The sequence below is a fragment of the Pteronotus mesoamericanus genome, unplaced genomic scaffold (genome assembly GCF_021234165.1).
Source record: "Pteronotus mesoamericanus isolate MK-2021 breed Mesoamerican mustached bat unplaced genomic scaffold, CSHL_Meso_final contig_20, whole genome shotgun sequence".
Lineage (NCBI taxonomy): Eukaryota > Metazoa > Chordata > Mammalia > Chiroptera > Mormoopidae > Pteronotus > Pteronotus mesoamericanus.
This window is the reverse complement of record NW_026555085.1, coordinates 61,536,381-61,552,759: the sequence shown is the minus strand read 5'-3', so window position 1 is coordinate 61,552,759 and position 16,379 is coordinate 61,536,381. Positions and strand designations below refer to the sequence as shown.

Below are 16,379 nucleotides of genomic sequence, written 5' to 3'. Positions count from 1 at the left end.
AGTATATGTTCATGACCATCATTTCATAGGTGATGAATTTGAGGCGTATATATCCAGGAGTGGGAGAGTTGGGACCAGAACCCAAGTTTCTAGGAGCCTAGCCCTGGCATTGAGATTTCTGAGACTAAGCCGGAATATAGGAACTTGAAAAATGATTCCCTACTTCTGGATCTCTTGCTGTTTTGTAATATATTTTAAATATTTTTTATTTGTAAGGTAATTAGGGTGTTAATACCCTTGCCTCGTAAGATTGTAATACTGAAAAATGTGATTGTAGAGACTCAGGTGCCCAAATGCTAAATAAAAAGTGATTCAGTTAGGGGGAAAAAAAAACCCCAAAACGCCAACATTGCTATAGTTCCTTAACGTATTTGAGGGAGAATTTGGAGATTAGGCAGAAATGACATAAAATTAAAATACATAAGCAGTGTAATAATTATTCATACTTTTCTCCCATACTTTATATATCTGCCACAGTGTAATTCCCACTGACTTCAAAAGAAGCTCTATATGTGGACTTAGGAAGTAAGACCGAAATGAGATAAAAAAATCTTGGTAATTTTGAATTATAGTGCTTTTTGCAAATTGAGTATTTCCTGGGCATTTGCTTTATATAAACCAATAAGCAACACAGCACACCCTTCTTTAAACAAATAGACTTCTACTTAATGAGGTTTGAGTATATGTTGTAACGATTATAGCAACTGTGGAGAAGGCATTCCTGCTGTATAGCGCATAAGCGAAGGGCCACTGGGGGTAAGCACAGCAGTGTTTTCCCTTTGTAGTGAAAGTGCTTTGAAGAGTACAAAACAAGAATAGTTAGTTCAGCCACAGGACTTCAAACCATAGAGAACCAACTGACTTAGTGCTGGCTTGAAAGTTTATTTTGCCTGCTGTCCCTTTGTGGGACTTCCTTTGTTTGAAGCAAAGTACAGGCCCGGGTTGAACCTGCACAAAACGTGGAATTTGCAGGGCCAGAGAATGATGTGTCCCCAGAGCTTTTTTACAAGCTGAGCAACGGTGTGTAGCAACTTCAGTGTGCTTGTTCCGTGCCTGTTTTGTAGTAGGGCTCCATCAAGTGGCAACATCAGGAACTGAAGCTGCTGTTGCAGCTCTCCCTCTTTCGCCAAGTACTGCTGAGAAACATTTTCGCTTCTTTATTTGGAGGAAAGAGACTGCTTTGAGATATAGGGACGCAATGTTATATAGGGAAACAAGAGTTATGGGGAAGCAATGAAATGACAATAATGAGGTCGTAGACATGTCTGGCAGTTGGATCCTTAAGCAGCCATTATATTTGTGATCCTCTTAAATCCAGCATTCTCAGATGGAGAATTAGAAATTAAAGTCCTTTGCTTTACTGGAAAAAACTTGAATGCAGTCTTTCAAATAGCCAGGTGATTCCCTCATTTACAGTAATAGTAATTGTTGCTTTAACTGTAGGATCTAATGCTGATTTAGCTGATGTTTACAGTCAAAAAGCTTTGACCAGACACCTGCTGCATCCAGGGCAGTATACCCAGTGACGAGATTATGTGTGTCTCTGCCTCAAAGTCTTGCAGAATAGCTTGGGAAACCAGAGAACGAGGGAAAATTAACAATGTGACAAATGCCAAATGCAGAGGCATGGATAGCAGATTCAGGACTATCTCAAAGGTATTTATTGTGCAGGAAGACTGGGACTTGAGCTTCAGGGGAAGAGACCTTAGCGGGAAGGCATATAAGAGTTTGAAGAATGGGCCAGGGGGCATGGGACTTGAGGGTAAGACAGGTTGGAGGGTCTGTTCAGGAAATAGTGAGAGGGGTCAGGGTTTAGATAAAGATTAGATTGTGAAGAACTTAAATGAGAGTTTGACTAGTTAGTTACCTTAGAACAGGCGAAAGTAAGAGGGTAAATATGGATGAATTAATCTTTAGGTGTATATGAGGCAGTTTTAATGTTTTTCCCCTTCATTGAGGAAGTACTAAGCAATTAAATGTGCGAATTGAAGGATTTTGGAAGAGTTGATCTTTAAAATTTCTTCTATTTACAATTTATAATTTTGTGAAATTTAAGGTAACTCGTAGAAGGAAAAATGTGCAGGGAAGCTTTTAAAATTACATTTAATGGTATTAATTTCAAAGGGAACAGTTGGCTCAGAAACTTGACTAGCAATTTTGAAGATCTAAAGAGTGACAACCAGCCTTCTGTGATTTGGGTAAGAGAGGAAAGATAAAATGAAACTGTGGTTAAGATTGTAGGGGAAATATACGTTCTAAGCTGTGGTGTACTTGCTAGAGTCAGGTGGCAAAATTCTGTGTACTTTCTAGCAGCCAAGTCAAAGAGGAACCCACAACAAGCAGTTATACAATTTGTAGTGACAAATAAAGGCACAGCTACTACCACCACTTAATCTCAGAAAAATGTTTTTCTGTATGCACTCATAAAGAGAATTCTCATGAAGAATTCTCTCAACAGTAATCCTTAGCTAATGTGTCAAATATCAAACTGTCACTATAATGTCCCTCAGCCTATATTGGTAGCGTAAGAACAGAGTGCAGTTCAGTACAAACAATTGTCTGGGGACCTGAAACTGTGTGGCCTAAGGATGGCAATTCACTGGAGCTCTGGCTTAAGTCAAGAATAAAGTTTAGTAAGAGTACGTAAAGCAGTGATTCTTGAGATTCTGTTTTGGGTCACACATGCCTTTGGGAAATTGGTAATAGGCCTGGATCCCTCTCCTCCCCGATGCACATATTCATAATCACACCAAATTTTGTGTGTTATTTCAGTCTATTCTCATGGTCAGAGGGTTCACACCCTTAGGCCTCTTGCCCTCACGCATCCGTAAACTTCGTGATGCACACTCTTGGACTGGAGCTGCAGGCGGGCTGCGGTAATGAAACACGGTGAAAACCTGGAGCACAAGGATGTTTGTACTGATGAAACAGATTCATCTGGTGTACCAGGCAGCCAAAGTGAGGCTAAGATTGATTTCCATTTATGAAAGTCAATGAGCTTGATGGGACATGTCTGAACAAAAGATATTTATTCCACTTTGGCAAGAATGTGGTCAGGAATGTGATTTTTCTTAGAGAGCAACTAAACCTACTCCAACACGTTAAAAAGGATCCTAGAGCGCTCTGTTACAGAGAAAAATTGTTAAGGCAGATGTTACTGAGAACCATCTGAGCTTCTTGAAAAAATACAAAGTGTTGGTATTTTTGGTATTTGATATTCTTGGTAGAGTTCGTAGAATGTCGTGACTTGAAGCATTTATAGCTTATTGGTGAATTTAAAATAAAAATCCTTGTGTAATAGAATCTTCAGAAGCTGAATGATTTTACTTGCTTTTGGGATTATTTATCTTTGAGCCAGTTGCATGTTGAAAACGTCTTGTTTATTTGTCCAGTTATATTGGCTTAATGTTTTCATTAATTGTTTCTTTTGCATTGCAGTGTTTTGATCTTGGGTGCTTCAGGTGGAGTTGGTACTTTTGCTATACAGGTAAACAATTTTTTTTTCTTTTAATTTTGAAAAGTGATTTACCCATGCTGTTCTAGGGCCTCTTGTTGTAGAAGTAATTACATAAACAATAGAAATAATAAGACTGGTGATGATGATGATGATGATGATGACAATGATGATGATAGCTTAAGACTTATTCTGAGTCACATATTGTACGCTGGCACTTTACAAACATTAGCTGTTTAACCCTGCCAATTTTTTTTTGAAGTAACATTGGTTAATAACACTGTAAATTTCAGGTGTACAACATTATAATTCAATATCTATACATTGTAGCATGCTCACCATCAAAAGTCTAGTTTCCATCCATTACCATTTATTTGGCCCTGTTGATCCATTTTACCCTCCCTTCCCTTCCCTTCTGGTAATCACTATTTTATTGTCCCCGTCTGTGAGTTTGTTTGTGTCTTTTTTGTTTTATATTTCACATGTGAGTAAAATAATACAGTTTTTGCCCTTTTTTATCTGACTTTTTTCACTTAGCAAAATACTTTTAAGATCCATCCATGTTCTTGCCGTGTTACAAATGGCAATATTTTGTCTTTTTTATGGCTGAGTAGTATTATATGGTGTGTGTGTGTGTGTGTGTTCAATATATATTTTTATTTGGTTTCTTTTTGTTATTAGTTGTATGAGTTCTTTATATAGTTTGGATATTAACTTCTTTTTTTTTTTTTAAACCCTCACCTGAGGATATGTTTATTGATATTTTTGGGGGGGTGGGAGGGAGGGAGGGAGGGAAGGAGGGAGGAAGAGAAAGACAGAGAAACATTGATTGGTTGCTTCCTGTACGCACCCCGACTGGGGACTGAAGCCGCAACCTAGGATTGTGCCCTGATCAGGAATTGAACTTGCAACATTTTTTTGGTGTATGGGGTGATGTTCCAACCAGTTGAGCCACACAGCTAGGGTGGATATCAACTTAGCAGCAAATATTGCTCCCATTCAGTTGCTTGCTTTTTTGTTTTGTTGATAGTTTCCATTGCTGTGCAGAAGCTCTGTTATCTGATGTAGTCCCATTTGTTGTTTTTGTCTCCCTTGCCATTAGAGTCCAATCCACAAAAACATCACTAAGATCAGTGTCCACAAGGTTAACACCTATGTTTTCTTCTATGTATTTTATGGTTTCAGGTCTTATATTTAAGTCTTTACTCCATTTTAAGCTTATTTTTGTGTACAGTATAAGATAGCGGTCTAGTTATATCCTTTTGCATAGGGTTGTCCAGTTTTCTCAACACCATTTATAGCAGAGAATTTTCTTTCTCCACTGTATGAGCATATTATTGGCTTTTTCATCATAAATTAGTTGTCCATACGTATGTGGGTTTATTTCTGAGCTCTCAATTCTGTTCTGTTGGACTGTGTGTTTTTTCTGCTGGTACCTTACTGTTTTGGGGTTTTTTTTTTGTTTGTTTTTATTACTATAGCTTTGTTGTATAGTTTGAAATTGGGGAATTGTGATACCTCCATCTTTGTTCTTTTTTATCAGGATTGCTTTGGCTGTTAGGAGTCTTTTTTCTTTTTCCCTCCATACAAATTTTAGGATTTTTTTGTTCAATTCATGTGAAAAATGCCATTCAGATTTTTATGATAAAGATTGCATTGAATCTGTAGATTGCTCTAGGTAATATGGAATTTTAACAATGTTAATTCTAATCCATGAGACAGGAATATCTCTCCATTTCTTTGTGCTATCTTCAGTTTCTTTAAAAAAAAAGTAAAGCAGTTTTTGATCTTGTTAATAGATAATTATATTCATGAATTTGTAAATTAACATAAATTATTTTTTCTTAAAAGCTGAGGGAAAGGTAGGTTCAGTAAGTTCACTGTAATTTCAACTTCCTCTTCTAAGAAGGGAATTTTCTAATATGGAAGGAAGTGTTAATCTTTCCAGTGGTTAACATATGAATTACTTCGTGGATGTCCTGTATAAGAAGTGTAGGAGAGGTTTTAAGGAAGATCATGGGCAGAGCAGATGGGTGGGAGTTTGCAATTTGGTAGAAATTGATAAGTTGATTCTAGAATGTATATAGAGAGCAGTAGCCAAATACTGTAACAATGGCAATACTCTCCTAAAGTGATCTACAAATTCAGTACAATCTTATCAAATGATGGCTATTTTGCATAAATGGACAAACTGATCCGAAAATGCATATGAAATTGCAAGGGACCCAAAAATTGCCAAACAATCTTGAAAAAGGACAAAATGGAAGACGCACATGTCGTAAAACTTACTACAGAAATACTATAATCAAAACAATGTGGTACTGGCATAAGAATAGACATATAGATCAATAGAATAGAATTGAACATCCAGAAATAAATCAATATCTGTGGTTAATTTTGGACTAAGGTGGCAAGGCCATTAAATAGGAGAAAGAATAGTCTTTTCAGTGATTGTCACTGGGATAATCACATGCAAAAGAGTGATTGGACCCCTTCCTCACATTATATATGAAAACTAACTCAAAATGGGTCAAAGGCCTAATTGTAAAAGCCAAAACCATAAAAGTCTTAGAAGAAAATGTAGGAATAAATCATCTTGGATTTGGCAAGAGATTCTTAAATATGATACCAAAAGCACAAACAACAGAAGGAAAAAAAAAGATAAATTGAACTTCATCAAAATGATGACATCAAAGGACATTATCAAGAAAGTAAAAAGACAGCACACAAAATGGGAGCAAATATTTGCAAATCATTTATCTAAATAGGATATAGTATCCAGAACATGTACAGACCTCTTACAACTCAACAGCAAAAAGACAACCAAATTAAACAGTTAGAAAGGACTTGAATAGACATTTCTTTAAAGGTATACAAATGGCCAGTAAGGCCATGGAAAGATGTTCAGTATGATTGGTCATTAGGGAAGTGCAAATCAAAGCTACAATGAGATAGCACTTTACACATACTACAGTGGCTTTTAAGAAAAGTGGACAATAATGTTGACAAAGATGTAGATAAATTGAAACTTGTCTATTCAGTGGTAATGTCAAATGGTGCAGCTGCTATGGAAAACAGTTTGGCAGTTTTTTAAAATGTTAAACATAAAATTAACATGTGACCTGGAAATTCCATTCCTAAGTATATATTTAAAAGAAATGAAAATACATATTCAAACAAAAACTTGTACATAGGTGTTCATAGCAGCATCAACATTCATAATAGCCAAAAAGTAGAAGCAACTCTAATGCCTATCAACTGATGAATGGATAAACAAAGTGTGTATATACTCTGTAACATATTATTCACGTATAGAAAGAAATGAAGTTCCGATGCCTGATACAACATGGATAAACCTTCAAAACAGTTTGCTAAGTGAAAGAATCCAGACACAAAAGGCCACATTTTGTATGATTGCATTTATAGCATATGCAGGAGAGACAAATCTATAGAGACAGAGAGCAGATTAGTGGCTGCCAGGGGCAGTGGGCAGGAGGGAATGGGGAATGACTACTTGATAGGCATGGGTTTATTTTGGGGGTGAGGAAAATGTGGAAATAGACAGGGTTGATAATTGCCACAGCATTGTGAATGTACGAAAAGCTACTGAATCGTACACTTTAAAATTGTTAAAATGGTGAATTTTATATTGTGTGAATTTTACCTCAAAACAGAAAAATCAAACAATGCCCTTAGCCTTCAGGAATAGAGTGGCACCTAATGGCCGTTACTGCTGTGGTCGACTCTTTCACTGGCCGGCTCCTGGGGGTCGGGGCTTGGTAGAGTCCCCTTCCCCAGTATGGGGCTAGTGAGCACACTCAGGGGCTCTGCCACATTGCTTTCCAGGAGGGAGAATTGGGGCCCTATGTTCCTCCCCATACCCTGCTTCAGACCTTTTGAGGACCCAGATAATGCTGGAGTTTCCTGTCTATCTGCTCACTGAATTGCGGAAGAGCGGGGAGTACTCCTAGGAGATGCACACTTTGACTTATTTTTAATTCACCATTAGAAACTGCTATGGTCTGAACATATGTGTCCCTCCAAAATTCATATGTTGAAGTTTTAATGCCCAATGTGATGGCTTTAGGAAGTGGGATCTTTGGGAGATGGTTAGATCATGCAGGCAGAGCCCTTGTGAATGAGATGAATGCCCTTATATATAAAAGGGGCCCGGCAGAGCCCCCTAACCCTTCCGTCCCTTGAGGACACAGAGAGCGGGTGCTGAACCAGGAAGAGGACTCTCTCTGCAAAAGGCAACCATGGCTGATGCCTTGATCACAGAGGTCCAGCCTCTAGAACTGTGAGAAATATATTTCTGTTGTTTATAAGCCACTTAGTCTGTGGAAAAAGCTCGTAGACATGGACAACAGATTGCCAGGGGGAGAGCAGTGGGGGGAAGGGGAGCAGCGGGGATGAGTGGTGATGGAAGGGCACTTGACTTGGGGTGGTGAACACATACTAGAGTGTACAGATGGTGTGTTCTGGAATTGTACAGCTGAAACCTGTATAATTTTGTTAACCAGTGTCACCCCAATAAATTCAATGAAAAGAAAAAACAATTGCCTTATGGCCACCCAACAATTCTACTCCTAGAGATACACTCTGTATATAGATATACATACATATTCACCAAAAGATATTATCAGAATTATTAATACATATATTATTCCTAACTGGAAACAACTCAATGCCCACCAAGAGTAAAATGGATAAGTAAATTGTGATATATTTTTACATTGGAATATTACACAGTCATGAAAAACACAGTCCCTCACAATGAAGTAGATGAATGTCACAAGCACAATGTTAATGAAAGAAGTCAGATGCAAAAGAATACAACTGAATGACATTCAAGAATAAGTGAAACTAAACAATAGTGTTTAAGGATGCCTACCTAGATCGTAGAACTTAAAAAAAAAAAAAAAGTTTATGAAAGTCCTGATAGAGGTTATTACAAAACACAGATCTCTTATATTCTATTGAATCACTGCAACTTATATTAAGGAAACTCAGGAAATTAATATCCTGGACAGGATGGAGAAAAGAGTTGATCTCTTATGAACTCTAACTATCAGTACAAAAATTTCTTGGTGAACTTCAAGTAACTATTCTCAGAGTAGGCTGATAATGGCTCCCTTTTAATTCTGTGAAATTGTCATAGAAAAGAATTAAGGCAATTTTGGAGCAGGATGCTTTCTGGATACTTAATCCTGAATCATGTAGTTCTTATTAAATTTAAGTCTAATTACTCCTTATTATTTTTAAATTATAAAGCATCCTTATTTTTATGTCTTGGGAATTATATTGTTAGGTTTTTGGGTTTTTTGTGTTGTTTTTTCTTTTTTTTTTTACATCGAAGGCAATCCATTTTTAAAAATGAATGGCCGTATTTTCTTCACTTCCTTTTAAGAGCACCTTTTCATTTATTACCTAGTGCTAAGAGCTGGTTGCTTTGATACAACTGTCTGACTGAAGAATATACTAACTTATTGGAGATGCAAATGAAGAAATGTTGCATTTTTATGTTCTGAATATATTTAAAATTGTCACTTTTTGAGGACCTGTGATTGGGTAGGGGGCATTTACCTTTGTCATCATTAAAAGACTAAACGAGGCTACCAACTCCTGTCTTTTCTAGTACTAGTGAGGCATCGAGCTGCTCTCTAATTGATAAAACTTTGTGACAATGTAACTGGCTGTCCCATCCAGGGAAAATGAGATCTATTTCTTAGAATTTTTTATGTGAAGAAAAGTTGAATCATTTTTACTAATCTCTGACAGATTGCTTCCTGTAGTTCTTGTTAAGACAGAGCACTTAGAGTTCTCTAGAGATTAGGCCAATATCTGTATACGTGGTGCCAACTATTTAAAAAAACGCAGTCAGTTTTCTACTTCCTTACACCCCACCCCCTCCTTTTTTTGGCAGGTAATGAAAGCATGGAATGCTCGTGTGACAGCAGTTTGCTCTCGGGATGCCAGTGAACTTGTAAAGAAGCTTGGGGCAGATGACGTAATTGATTACAAATCTGGAAATGTGGAAGAACAGTTGAAATCTTTAGAACCGTATGTATTAGAACAACGTCACATTGGGAAGGCGGGCACAGAGACAGTGGATAATGCAAGCCTGAGAGGGTTTGGTGGTGGTAGGATTATGCTGCAATCTTAGAGAAGAATCTGTGAAAACACTCCGTGTCATTAGAAATCATTTAGGTTGGTTTCTGTTTTAATTTCAGATGTTAATACTGCACAGTAACATGATGAGATATGTACTGATGAAGATGTTTTGCTTACGTAGTCTTTTGCTAATTTTTAAGTTAACTTTTATTGCTGGTTTGTAACAGGTCTGAAGGCGAAACCGGACATGTGTTCCTTTTGGTGGTATCTGTCACCACAGGAAGAACTAAGAGCAGTGCATGAAAATTTATGATTAGCACTAAACATTCTTTTAGTGTTTTGGCTTAGTAAGGGCTTCACAGAAACAAAGGCAGCATAACTACTGGTAATGGGAGCACTGTGAACGTTAGCGCTGTGAATGTTGTCGTTGCATCTGAGTGGCAGGCTGTGGTAGCCTAGTGTGCCAGACAGGAGCAGAGTCTGACGTTCTCTCAGGCCCTGTTGATCTGACTGTGGCACAGGCAGAAATAGAGGGGGTGCTTATGCATCTGGTCTTCATCTGGCCAAGACAAAACTGAAACTGAGAGCATAATCTAGGACAGCGATTTTCAACCTTTTTCATATCATGGCGCACATAAACTAATTACTAAAATTCCATGGCACACCAAAAAATGTATTATATTTTTTGCTGATCTGACAAAAAAATATTGGTGTAATTTTGATTCATTCACACCAGACAGCTATTGTTGTGTTGGCTGTTGTCATTTTTTTATTTGACAAATCTAAAGGACAAAAGGTCAGTGCCCCTGACAAAATAGTCAGGTAGAGCATGTTTTAACAACTCCTGTAGCACAGCAGTGTGCCTACTGTGGCATGCTGGTTGAAAGTTGCTGATCTGGGAGGATTTGGAAAGCTGTCTTACGCTTTTTCAAAGGTTTTTCTCTTTCTGGTTACTTTTCAGAGGTCAGTTGTTCTTGCCCACTTTGTATAGAAGTATTTTCTTGGCTTCTAGAGAGTAGTAGTTTCAGTTGATGTCTTACCTTCTGCTGCCTCTAGGAATAGCAGTAAGAGACTGAGGTCAAGGCCAACCCGTCCCCCTCTATCTACTTTAAGTTTATACATGTCTGGAGTATGTCACCAGGGAACAGAGAACCTAACAATGGAAGGCTGCGGCCCACTCAGACCGGCCTCCGCACCTGTGCCGCAGTTGCTCCTCCGCACCTCTGGCGAGAGGGAGAGAGAGGGAGAGATTGTGTGTACACATATGTACATATATATAACAGTTTTAGTTAAAATTGATCTTGAAACCTTAAATTTGGCGTGTGTGTGTGTGTGTGTGTGTGTACATACATATGTATATACATAACCGTTTTAGTTAAAATTGATCTTGAAACCTAAAATTTGGCCTATGAATCCACCTGGAACAAATTTGTTCCTTTTAAATCACAGTTTTTTAGATTTGAATCTTAGAATATTGTAGCAGGAAAGGGCTTTGAAATTCTTAAGTTCAGCTCTGTCATGTTATGTTTGAGAAAATCAGGGGTAGATGGTTTATAAGTTTTGCGTGCCCAAGGTCATGCCACTTAATCATAGTTGGGAGAACTGTGTCTACAACCTGGTCTCCAGACCTCTTTCAGGTGGTGCCTGTTCTATAATACCAGGTGGCCCTTAAAATCTGGGAAGGAAGCAGAAAATTAAAAGCAGAAAGTGTAGAAACTTAAACGCATAAAATGAATTTTTTATTCTTTTTAATGGAAAGAATAGTTTTCTAGTAAGGCCATTTTCCTGCACTCACATCCCCATTTTTATTTGCCCTTCTTTAGTTAAGTCTCATGAAAGACTCAAGATCCACAAAGTTGGTCAAAGCTGATTTTAGAAGCGTTGATGTTTGACTTCATCCAGATGAATTTAGAAGAGAAAATAGACTTATCAAAAGGAATTTATCTATCAATTTGCTTAATTTATAAGCATGCATTCTCTAAATAGATCTTTGCTTTTGTTTTAAAAAGTATTTAGAAGCTTCATTGGGTTTTATTCCCTTTAAGTAGAATGTTGTGATTATAGCAGTTTTAGATTAGACTTAAGGAGCTGAATATCTTTTAGTTCCTGTGGATTCCATTATGACTGGATTTTTTTTTGGCATGTTAGAGCAGAATTGAAGACTGAGAGCAGGCGATTGATTTCTCTTTATACATTGTCTTGATACTATGCATGAAACAAACAAAAAAGTAGAACATTCCCAGTGAAGAGGATTCTTCTATAAGCAATTCTGAACTGTAGAGGGATTGAAAGCAAATAATTCTTGGGTGAAAACCTTATGTACCTGTCATTCCAGTATTTCTGCACGCTGAAGAACATTTTGACTTATATTGAATGGATAGCTTTGCAGGTTTTTATAAAACTTGAGTCAGGGTTTCTCAGCCTTGGCAACCTTAGTTTCTCAACTATTGACTTTTGGGGCTGGGTTATTTTTTGTTATGAGGAGCTGTTTTGTGCACTGTAGGATGTTTATCATCATCCCTGGCCGTTAGTGGCCTCACTACCTTCCACAGTTGTGACACCTAAAAATGTCCCTAGACATTGCCTAATATGTCCCCTGGGAGCTAAAATCACCCTTGGTTAAAAATCACTTGTTTGAGTCATTCTTAAGTATTAGAAAATATGATTTTATGACCAAAAAATCAGTCACATTTGACTTACCTTGGAGAAAGGCCAGAGATCCGGCGAGTGGGTGTGCCTGTTTCTCCTTTGTCAAGGCAGCCACCCCTCTGCTGGATGGCCCAGCATGGCTCAGTTTGTGAGCTGCCACTGAAAGAGACCCTGTAGCTAACTGGGGATGGGAGTGAAGGGGGATTGGAGCCCTGGGTAAAGACTGACAGGGATATTTCGATTTGATTCTTCCTCTCCAGGTTTGATTTTATCCTTGATAATGTTGGTGGATCCACTGAAACATGGGCTCTAAATTTACTCAAGAAATGGTCAGGAGCCACATATGTGACTTTGGTGACTCCTTTTCTCCTGAACATGGACCGACTGGGCATAGCAGACGGCATGCTGCAGACGGGCGTCACCGTGGGTTCTAAGACATTAAAGGTAGGGATTAGAGTCTTGGTTGGTGAGGGCAAGCAAGTGCCTCATGCTCCTGGGAATTGGTTTCCACCTAGCCAGTTTCTTTCATCTTGGAGACAGCAAGCATGGGCTACCAGCATGGGCTCTGGAGTCACACACTGCCTGGGTTCACATTCTGGCCCCACTTAGTAGCTGTGTGACCCCTTGCAAGTCAATGTTACTAAACCCTGATGTCGTCTCCTCTAAAATGGGGCTGATAGGATATCTGCCCTACTTCATGTTGTAAGGATCAAATGAGGTAATCCATGCGAAGAACTTGGCATAATGTCTAGTTCATAACAAGCTCCTAATAAATGTTAGCCTTTATCATTACCATCTGATACACCTTCTGCTTTTTTCTTGCCTATACCTGATGGCCTTCTGTCTTCACTAGTATTAACACATACAGTCTCATATAGGAAGGGGAAAAAACTTTAAGACAATGCACAGTTGGGTGTTTTTATGTTAGTAGGATTGCAGTATGCCAGTGATTCCCAGACTGGGGCCTTCACACTTTTAGAAGTCCATGGGCAATTTTTGAATTTCAAAAACCTGAAGGAAATTGTATTCTTCAGTAAGACTACAGAGACTAATAGAACCCTCCTGCTTTTTCTGGAATTGTATTAACCTGTCCTTGCATGGCATATCCCACGTGGATCAGAAACTCTAGCTATTGATGGCATTCTGGGAGTTTATGAGACTTGATTAGTCAGCCTGACTTTTAACAGGGCCACTGTTACCAAAACTGTAAGGAGCCCTTACACCCAACTGAACACATCCAGTGTGTGGGGGACCTTGGAGACTAGCATAGATCAGCCTCCGTTACAGGACTGATAACGCAGACAGAGGCTTATGTAATTTCACGGTGTGCACTGTTGGTAATTATAGATCATTGGTTTAAAATCTGAATGAGTGATAAAATGGAATAAGTGATACAAAAAATGAAGGTAAGTTCTATTTAATTAACTAGACAAAATACTTTAGACTCCGGAAAAAGGCTGTAGAAGCCTTTTTACAGTAAGAGGTTGTGGGTCACTGTGTCAAGCCTGCCACCACTGACCCATATTTGTGAGACAACTAGCTCGATAATTATCTGTTTGTTTTTTTATTCTAGAAATTAATTTGGGACCTTTTGGGGAGTAAAATTTAGGACTTTGGTCTCTCAAATTCTGTGTCCCATGACCCACGCAGAGGTCCTAGAGGCAAACATACCACGCCGCACTGCGGGCCTCTTTATTTTCATTTGGTTCAGGCGGCAGTCAGAAGCAGTGTCCACAGGGTGTTTCGTGGTAGAGAGAGGAGTCTTAACTGCCCTTTGTCTCTCCTTTTCCTTTTCACAAAACCCGGGCTTTCTAAGGGCTTTAAAATATAAGTTTAAGTTTTCTATAAGATTTTTCAGCTTGTACTCCAGTGAGACCACTTACAGTTTAACCTTCAGAGCTGTCCTTTGAGAGTAAAACAGGCCTAGCCCTCTTCATTTTCCCTTTCCCCCCCACTTGAAAGATGATAGTGGTAATCTCATGTGAAAACCTTTTAAGTAGTTTCTGATGTCTTTCTGAGAATGTGCACATTTAAAGCCTCATTGTAATGCTCCAGGCTCTCCTGCCTGCTTTGGTTTACTCTCTCCTGTAATGGCCTGGAAAAAATACACAGATCCCTTAGAGAAGAATATAAAAATTCTGCTATTGCAAACCAAAAGTTTCACTTTACAGGGCAACCCGCTGTAAAGAAGTATAGATGTGGTGGTTGTGACTATTGCTGTTCCTTGTTTAAAACCCTAAACAATTGCCAGAATGTTTTAATTGCCGTTTATAAGGCCAGACCTTAGCAGGAAGTACATGAACAGGTCTGCGATTGTAATTAACTGGGCCCCCTCTAAGCTTGGGACAATCTCAGTGCTTCGAACTGTTTTGTTTTCCCTTTTCTTTTTTAAGTTAGTGACCTAGACCAGTGTTTCCCAACCTCTTTCATGCTCTGACCCACATAGGAAATAATAGTATTTGAAGAGAATATTGAGCAAACTGCCTTGCTACCCCAAGGGCTGATGGGAGTCCATATCTCATCACACCTGTTCTAGGGTAAGCTTGGTTCTGTTTGCATCTATGGTCTTGAGATACTTATTAATGGTGACTCCTTTAACTCTCAGAATTGTTCCAGGTTGGGCAATAAACTATAGGGTCACTCAGCTGAACCAGTAAGTGATTCCTGGCACACCCATTGTGAAGCTCTGCCTAGACAATAGCTTGGTTTTGTCTTTTATTATAGTCTGAAACTGATTTGATATTGTCCCAACCTTTCCTCAGTAAGCTTTACATTTAGCACTAGATCAATATTTATTGCATACTTTTTATGTATCAGGTACTTCACATACACATTCTCATATAATCCTTCCAACAACGCTGTGTGCTGCCAGATGTGGTACCGCCATCCTGCAGGCCAGGAAAGAGGCCGAAAGAAGCAGCTTGACCTACATAACACAGCGATAGAGGGCCTGAGCTTGCGTAGCCGGCGAGTGCCGTCGCACCTGCTGGCTGAGAGCCGCGGTAGGGGCTCACATCATGCCCAGGGGTTGGGCAGGGGAGCTCAGGGAGCAGAAGTCTGAGCCGTCCCAGCGGTTGTGGGCAGGTGCGGGGAGGAGGGCAGCATGGTCCTGGCCGCCTCTGGACAGCCGATGAAGTGTGGTAGGGCAGGCCGTCGGGTTGTTGTGCAGGACCTAGTAATAATAAATGAGGATTCAAAGCAGGTGTGCCAGGAGAGTGGTCATAATCCATCTTATTGTAAGATTTTTGTCTGGGGACATTTTGTCCCATAATAAATTAGGTGGCTTGGGACTTGCTACTATAACTATGGGGAAAGACTCAGCCTTGATGCATAAAAAATTCTACACTTTGTTTTGCCTTTAAAACAAATTCATGATTAGATTTCTTATCAAATGTCATATTTTGGTGCCTTATTGCCCCCAAAAGAATTCTTGAATTAGGTGAAAAGGTCTTTTCCGGTGCCTCTGGGCTCTACTTAGATTTTAGTAGAGAAGGCCTAGAGGTCTCAGCCCCAATTCCTCACAAGGGAGAGGTTGCATGCGTAAGACTGTCTAGACCCATTTAAGGAGAGCTTTCCTGTGCTTGCTTGCTTGTCAGTCACAAGTTGGGGAAGAAGCCTGAGTTCACATGGATATTTCTTTGGTCACTCATTCACTTACTAGACCTTTATGGACCATCCTCTGTCTGTCAGTCACTGTGCTGAGGTGCTGGGCCCACATCTCATCGTGTCAGCATGACATGGGGGACCGGTTTGTCTGTCTTAGTCATCCAGAAAATACTTGTCTCTAAATTTGCATTGAGTCAGTTTTATCCTTTCCTGTGTTTCACATGTCTTTTTTTTCCTCTTTCTTTTTAGCACTTCTGGCAAGGAGTCCATTATCGCTGGGCCTTTTTCATGGCCAGTGGTCCCTATCTAGATGACATTGCAAAACTGGTGGATGAGGGAAAGGTACGTGCAGCCTATTGCATTGCTTGAGGGTTCCTTGTCATCTCAGTGACCTGCCCAGCAAGCCTAGCCAGCGGGAACTCTGCAGAGGTAGGCTCGGCCAACATGCATGCTGCCTCCCACGGCCAAGTTGAAGTGCTTTACTTTTGGTTCTGTCTCCTTGGGAAGCAAAGACATAGACCGCTACATATGAAAAAGAGCTTACACCATCTAGTGT

The 16,379-nt window shown here is 39.3% G+C and overlaps 1 protein-coding gene across 1 annotated transcript in view; it reads left to right on the top strand.

Annotated features, from left to right (window-relative positions):
* The window catches only part of RTN4IP1 (reticulon 4 interacting protein 1), a 42,191-nt gene that overhangs the window by 15,881 nt on the left and 9,931 nt on the right, over nt 1–16,379 (top strand). The window contains exons 5-8 of the mRNA XM_054569779.1: nt 3,439–3,487; nt 9,381–9,517; nt 12,478–12,661; nt 16,073–16,165. Coding sequence (XP_054425754.1) covers nt 3,439–3,487; nt 9,381–9,517; nt 12,478–12,661; nt 16,073–16,165 — 463 coding nt within the window. The remainder of the gene's footprint in view (nt 1–3,438; nt 3,488–9,380; nt 9,518–12,477; nt 12,662–16,072; nt 16,166–16,379) is intronic.